Genomic DNA, 8,228 nt, shown 5'->3' with positions numbered 1-8,228 from the left:
TAATAACTTGATTGGAATTATAACCTTGAATTGACAGTTTGATACTTTGAAAATTTTGAGCCAGCCCTACCCCCAAGGGCTGTAGGGTGGGGCTCAAAGGAGTCAGTGTGCTAAAATTTCTTCATTTTCCTTGTTTAGAATCAGAGGTGCTAGTTTCAAATCCTTTTTAGTCTGAAATCTGTATGCTAGATATTGAATAAGGTGGTTTTATTGTTTTTTGTCACTTTGAATAATATTTCTGTTCATGTTAAAAACAAAATCAACTCTCTGTATAAATATATCAGGTGACCGTTAAGGCCCATGGGCCTCTTGTTTATTCTTGAACTTGAAATTCCTTTGACTCTTTCAAATTTCAGTTGGAAATTCTGGTGGTAATATTTCTTCTTTAAATGTGAGACATGAGACCAAATGTCTCATTTTCTAATAGAATTTTGATTTACTGACTAAGTGTTGCGGACCATACAGGGAAATTGTTTAGGAAAATGTTTTAAGGATTGAAACATCCTATTAGTCAATGCTTTACCAGATGATTAACATCAGAGAATAGTTGATGCACTGAGAAGATTGTTTTCAGTTTAGCCGTATATATAGACTGTTATCTTGACAACTTTATTGTGATTTCCATTCCTAGTCTAAGTTGATTTGTAGTTGCATGCACTGTAGATAATTTTGATTGAGGTTAATGACTGGGGGCCTATTCTGTTTGGAATTCACTGGATTTATTTTGTGAACAAGTAAGGAACATTTCTGAGAAACATTTTGTATATTTTGAACATAAATCATCAATTTCCATAATTTTCAGATTTTGTCAAACAAGGGGGATAACTCGCACATTGTCTACAGCCACTATGTGATATGTAACGACACTCATCACACTATCAGATTTGGACAGGTAAGTGTCTGTTTCATTTATAGACAGGTAAGTGACTGTTTCATTTATAGAGTGACAGGTAAGTGACTGTTTCATTTATAGACTGACAGGTAAGTGACTGTTTCATTTATAGACTGACAGGTAAGTGTCTGTTTCATTTATAGACAGGTAAGTGACTGTTTCATTTATAGACTGAAAGGTAAGTGACTGTTTCATTTATAGACCTGTAAGTGGCTGTTTCATTTATAGAGTGACAGGTATGTGACTGTTTCATTTTTGACTGGCAGGTAAGTGCCTGTTTCATTTATAGCCAGGTAAGTGACTGTTTCCTTTATTTTATAGAGTGACAGTTAAGTGACTGTTTCATTTATTTTATAGAGTGGCAGGTAAGTGACTGTTCCATTTATAGACTGACGGGTAAGTGTCTGTTTTATTTATAGACAGGTAAGTGACTGATTCATTTATAGACTGAAAGGTAAGTGACTGTTTCCTTTATTTTATAGAGTGGCAGGTAAGTGACTGTATCATTTATAGACTGACGGGTAAGTGTCTGTTTTATTTATAGACAGGTAAGTGACTGGTTCATTTATAGACTGTCAGGTAGGTGACTGATTCATTTATAGACTGTCAGGTAGGGGACTGTTTCATTTATTTTATAGAGTGACAGGTAAGGGACTGTTTCATTTATTGACTGACAGGTAAATGACTGTTTCATTTATGGACTGACAGGTAAGTGTCTATTTCATTTATAGACAGGTAAGTGTCTGTTTCAGTTATAGACTGACAGGTAGGTGTCTGTTTCATTTTTAGACTGACAGGTAAGTGACAGTTTCATTTATAGACTGGCAGGGTAGTGACTGTTTCATTCTTGACTGACAGGTAAGGGACTGTTGCATTTATAGACTGGCAGGGTAGTGACTGTTTCATTTATCGACTGACAGGTAGGTGACTGATTCATTTATAGACTGGAAGGTAAGTGACTGTTCCATTTATAGACTGACAGGAAGGTGACTGTTTCATTTTTAGACTGACAGGTAAGTGGCTGTTTCATTTATTTTATAGAGTGACAGGTAAGTGACTGTTTCATTATTGACTGACAGGTAAGTGACTGTTTCATTTATAGACTGTCAGGTAGGTGACTATTTCATTTATAGACTGACAGGTAAGTGTCTGTTTCATTTATAGACTGACAGGTAAGTGACTGTTTCATTTATAGACTGTCAGGCAGGTGACTGTTTCATTTATAGACTGACAGGGATGTGTCTGTTTCATTTATAGACTGTCAGGTAGGTGACTATTTCATTTATAGACTGACAGGTAAGTGTCTGTTTCATTTATAGACTGTCTGGTAGGTATATGGAAGTACACCAAGTGTGAAAGGTTTGGACAGCTTGATCTTTGGCTCCATATTTCAGTGGTGACAACAAGGCTACATGTCAATGTGAATTTTCTGTTATTGATCTTGTACGTACTGCCTACCAAAACTGTTATCTATTGAAAGTTCAAAACCCAGGTAAAAACACCTGTTTTGAAATCTTGACAGTTTGTGAATTACACTGCCCGAGGTTGGGATTACATAGCACACCTTTGCTACACCCCAGATTAGGGCTGAAAACTAGAGCTCGGTTTTTGTGGCTCTTAAGGTCATAGGAGTGTATTGATAAACGGAAATAGGAAGTACATCCCTAGTTGAAAATTCAATGTAGGGAGACAGAATCACAATTTCTGCATATTCTAATGTTTAATATTAGACATTAGAATATGTTTATTATTGAGAGAAAAGTGTGTTCTCTCAATAATAAAGTCTTTCAAAGCAATCCAGGCATTAATTCAGTTTTTTTGTGTCGCCTATGACGGATGTCGGAAAGACACATAGGCGCTGCTTTTTCGACGGCGGCGTCAACAATGTTAAGGTTTTGCGTTTAGCTCTGTTTCTGACAAAGTTACACCAACAAAACCTCGATCATAGATGTAGCATGGGTAGTGGAGCCTACTGCACTAAAAACATTTCATTGATTTCTGCATTTTTTTGGTAAAAACCTCAAATTTCTGGACTTGGAAAAAAACTCAACGTTAACGTTTTGCGTTTAGCTCTTGCATATTAGGCTCTTTCTGACAAAGTATAAGAGTATTTATTTTGTATCCACTTTTAGATCATGTCTGACTAATGACACTTTTTGCGTTTTAATTACAGGTGTGGTAATAATGCATGCTGCATATACAATTCAATAATGTCTGCCTTTCTCACAACCTATTACCTATTAGGCTATCACATTGGGATATGACCTTCAATTCAATTCTCTTTTAATATATCCTAAGTACTATGTCAAATGCTTATTATATTGACAAATTGGTACAGGCGACACCAAGAATTACGCGTAATTATATGATATACTCATTTTATCGATGAGTCACATATGTCCATTTTTGTGTACTTCAGGAAAACGGCTACCTATTTTACTACTGTGATTTTTTTAAAAAATGATAACTCTTCCATCCAATTACTATGTGAATATGGTTTTATAAGCTCACCTGCCCGAAGAGCAAGTGAGCTTATGCCATGGCGCAGCGTCCGTCGTCCATCCGTCTGTCCGTCCGTCCGTCAACTTTTCCTTTAAAACACTACTTGTCCTGAACAGCCCAGTAGATTTGGACTAAATTTGGTCTGGAGCATCCTTAGGCCAAAGGGAATCAATTTTGTATAAATGATGGGTCTGGCCCCCCTGGGGGCTGAGGGGCGGGGTCCAATAGGGGAAATATAGCAAATTCTTTAAAATCCTTCTTCTTCTGTAGGAAAGAAAGGATTTGTTCCATATTTGGTCTGAAGCATTCTTGGGTGAAGGGGAACCAATTTTGTATAAACCGTAGGTCTGGCCCCCCTGGGTGCTGAAGGGCGGGGCCAAACAGGGGAAATATAACAAATTCTTTAAAATCCTTCTACTTCAGTAGGAATGAAAGTATTTGTTCAATATTTGGTCTGAAGCATCCTTGGGAGAAGGAGAACCAAATTTGTATAATCCATGGGTGTGGCCCCCCATGGGCCTGATGGGTGGGGCCAAATAGGGGAAACATAGCAAATTATTCTTTAAAATTCTTCTTCTTCCGTAGGAATAAAAGGATTTGGTCCATATTTAGTGTGGAGCATCCTTGGGTAAAGGGGAACCAATTTTGTATAAACAGTGGGTCTGGCCCCCTGGGGGCTGAGGGGCGGGGCCCAATAGGGGAAATATAGCAAATTCTTTAAAATCCTTCTTCTTCCTTTAGGAATGAAGGGATTTGTTCCATATTTGGTCTGAAGCATCCTTGGATGAAGGGGAACCACTTTTGTATAAACTGTGGGTCTGGCCCCCCAGGGGCCTGAGTGGCAGGGCCCAATAGGGGAAACATAGCAAATTATTCTTTAAAATCCTTCTTCTTCTGTAGGAATGAAAGGATTTGTTCCATATTTGGTCAGAAGCATCCTTGGGTGAAGGGGAACCAAATTTGTATAAATCGTGGGTGTGGCCCCCCAGGGGCCTGAGGGGTGGGGCCCAATAGGGGAAACATAGCAAATTCTTTAAAATCCTTCTTCTTCTGTGGGAATAAAAGATTTGGTCCATATTTGATCCTAAGCATCCTTGGGTGAAGGGTAACCAATTTTGTATAAACCGTGGGTGTGGCCCCCCATGGGCCTGAGGGGCGGGGCCAATTAGGGGAAACATAGCAAATTATTCTTTAAAATTCTTCTTCTGTAGGAATGAAAGGATTTGGTCCATATTTGTTGTGGAGCATCCTTGAGTAAAGGAGAACCAACTTTGTATAAACGGTGGGTGTGGCCCCCCTGGGACCTGAGGGACGGGGCCCAATAGGGGAAATATACGTAAAACCTTTATAATCCTTCTTCTACCATAGGGATTAAGGGATATTATCGTCTGACCCCTCTGGAGGCAGAGAGGCGGGGCCCGATAGGGGAAATAGAGGTAATACCTTTAAAATCCTTCTTCTACCATTGAGATTAAGGGTTTTTATCCTAATTTAGTCTGGAGCATCAATGGGCCAAGGGGACTCAATTTTGTATAAGCATGCAGTGGGTGTGGTCTCCCAAGGGGCAGAAGGGCGGGGCCCAATAGGAGAAATAGAGGTAAAACCTTTAAAATCCTTCTTCGACCAACGGGATAATGGGATTTTATCCTTATTGAGTCTGGAGCATCCTTGGGTCAAGGGGACTCAATTTTGTATTATTGATGGGTATGATTTGTTTGTTTGTTTGTTTGATTTTGTTTAACGTCNATAGCGCGGAACTGATGCCGACTTTATAGTGCTACCTCACTGAGACATACTGCCGAAGACACCCAGCAGGACGCCCCACCCGGTCACATTATACTGACAACGGGCGAACCAGTCGTCCCACTCCTAATTTGCTGAGCGTTAAGCAGGAGTAGAAACTACCATTTTTAAAGACTTTGGTATGTCTCGGCCAGGGGACAGAACCCAAAACCTTCCTCACAGGGGCGAACGCTCAACAAATGACCAAAAGTGAGGCATTGTCAAGAGAGACATTAGGAAGAAGAAAGTTATTTAGAAAGAAGAGAAGAGATAAGGTCCCAAATTTAGTCGCCTCTTACGATCATGCAATTGGGGGCAGCAGGTACAATTCTTACGCCCTACCTGCAGGGACATGATGGGTATGACCCCCTAGCTTGCATATAGGGTGGGGGCTCTGTTTGAAGTTTGTTCTCGCTATATCTCAAGTACTGGATGGATCTTTCTGAAATTTCATATGTACTTACAGCACCTACTTCGTACCAATTATTTTAAACATATTCAGGTGAGCGATACAGGCCCTCTGGGCCTCTTGTTATTGACATTATTTTGCAATAAATTGTGGCTTTCATTTTTTTTTCAAAATTCAATCCTTTTTACATAAAATTCCATTTAAAATCCTTAAAATTCTGACAACCTATATATTTTTGGGGGCAGAACATTTTCTTAACTTCAAAGCAATAAAACTACATTTTTTTTTTTTTTTTTTTTACTGAGAAATGGGGACACAATCCTATTACCTTAACTTGTGCTGGCCACATTCAATCTAACAAAACATGTGCAGAAGGTCCTATAACGGCTATTTAGATCGTAACAAACTATTAAATATCTTGAAGTTCACAACGTTCATAAATAGATGACAACAATTCAGCAAACGTCATACAGTTGAATTTATTTAGCACTTGGAACTATTTGTGTGGTGTTCAAAAATAAACTTGCAGAAATTATGATTTGCAAAAAATAAACCCCAGCAAATAAGTTCTAGAAACAAAATCGCAAACTTTTACAGTCACAAACTTAAACAACTATACCGTAAATTGATATCTACTGCAAGAGAGCTAAAAAATATGTTATAACTTGATTCTTTACCAGATGATGGAATAATGTTAATCAAACAAATACAAACACAGTCTGTCACTGTGACATCACACAGCTATACAGAATTGTGACTTATTAATGTGACTGGGGTTCATGTAATTAATGAGACTAAGGTTACATGTAATGAATGTCACTAGGGTTACATGTGATGTGACTAGGGTTACATATAATTAATGTGACTAGGGTAACATGTTATTTTATGTAACTGAGGTTATATGTAATTAAAATGACTGGGGTTACATGTTATTAATGTGACTAGAATGACATGTAATTAATGTGACTTTGGTTACATGTAATTAATGTGACTCGGGTTACATGTAATTAATGTGACTTTGGTTACATGTAATTAATGTGACTTGGGTTACATGTAATTAATGTGACTTTGGTTACATGTAATCAATGTGACTAAGGTTATTAATGTGACGAGGGTTACATACTATTAATGTGATGAGGGGTTCATCTTATCAATGTAACTGAGGTTATATATAATTAAAATTACTAGGGTTACATGTAATTAATGTGACTAAGGTTACATGTAAATTAATGTGACAAGGGTTACATTTTATAATTGTGATGAGTGTTTCATGTTATTAATGGAACTGAGGTTATATATAATTAAAATGACTGGGGTTACATGTTATTAATGTGACTAGAGTGACATGTTATTAATGTGACGAGGGTAACATGTAATTAAGGTGACTAAGGTTACATGTAATTAAGGTGACTAGGGTTACATGTAATTAAGGTGACTAAGGTTACTTGTAATTAATGTGACTTGGGTTACATGTAAGTAATGTGACTATGGTTACATGTAATCAATGTGACTTGGGTTACATGTAATCAATGTGACTTGGGTTACATGTAATTAAGGTGACTAAGGTTACATATAATTTAGGTGACTTAAGGTTACATGTAATTCATGTGACTAAGGTTACATATAATTAAGGTGACTAAGGTTACATGTAATTAAGGTGACTAGGGTTACATGTCATAAATGTGACTTTGGTTACATGTAATAAATGTGACTAAGGTTACATGTTATCAATGTGACTAAGGTTACATGTAATCAATGTGACTAAGGTAACATTTTATAATTGTGATGATTGGTTCATGGTATTACAATGTGACTAAGGTTACATGTAATGTTTGTGACTACGTTTACATGTACCTGTTGGCTTATTAACTAGGTGGGGACAGAAGAGAATCAGGTGCTCATGTCTAGGAAGATGCACTGTTACAGTTGGCGAACCCACAAATCTAAGCAGGTTTGTATCACAGTTACTGTACTGTTAAATCTCTCTGTTGCTTGAGATTGCTGAGGTAAAATTTGAAGATGTTGGAAAAATACTAAATAGAATATTCAGTAATGCAGCTATTTTAATTTCAAAGTCACAGCTGCCATATGTCAAAACGAATCTTCAAATGATTTTTTCTGAATATACAAAAGGCCTGGAGTCATGATATTTTGCCTCACCAAATACATTGAGATGGAACACTCACTAAAGTATTGAGGAAAATAACTTACTGCTGATTGTAAAATAAGTTGAAAGTCTGGATTTAAGTTGAAGGTGAGTAATCTCCCTTGTTCTTGTTTGTTTAAGCAACTACATGTGTGTCTAGACGGGAAGGTGTGGAAATGGTGTGAGCCGTTTGATATTGAGAGTGACTGTAAAATTGTGCGGACAGTGCGGACAAATGACCAGATCTACAGCCTTATCATCTACATTCAGCAACTGACCAACGTCCAGAAACAGGTAAGTGTTGCCTAGTAACTGTGATTTTATATACTCATACACTTGTGTTATGTTAACATGTCATTTAGTACTTTCTTATTGTGTTGTAAAAGTGTTACAGCTTTGATCTTACTTTCTTATTATGTTGTAAAAGTGTTACAGCTTTGATCTTACTTTCTTATTGTGTTGTAAAAGTGTTACAGCTTTGATCTTACTTTCTTATT

At 37.4% G+C, this 8,228-nt stretch overlaps 1 protein-coding gene across 1 annotated transcript in view; it reads left to right on the top strand.

The window, feature by feature from the left end:
* LOC110441629 (vacuolar protein sorting-associated protein 13B-like) overlaps window positions 1-8,228 on the top strand; it is a gene marked incomplete at its 3' end in the record, with an annotated part of 72,222 nt that overhangs the window by 17,829 nt on the left and 46,165 nt on the right. The window contains exons 6-8 of the mRNA XM_021484820.1: window positions 803-892; window positions 7,459-7,536; window positions 7,873-8,025. Of these exons, the coding sequence (XP_021340495.1) occupies window positions 803-892; window positions 7,459-7,536; window positions 7,873-8,025 (321 nt within the window). The remainder of the gene's footprint in view (window positions 1-802; window positions 893-7,458; window positions 7,537-7,872; window positions 8,026-8,228) is intronic.

The sequence above is a fragment of the Mizuhopecten yessoensis genome, unplaced genomic scaffold (assembly GCF_002113885.1).
Source record: "Mizuhopecten yessoensis strain PY_sf001 unplaced genomic scaffold, ASM211388v2 scaffold716067, whole genome shotgun sequence".
Classification (NCBI taxonomy): Eukaryota; Metazoa; Mollusca; class Bivalvia; order Pectinida; family Pectinidae; genus Mizuhopecten; species Mizuhopecten yessoensis.
Note: the sequence above shows the minus strand (reverse complement) of the source record. Positions and strands in the feature narration are given on the sequence as shown.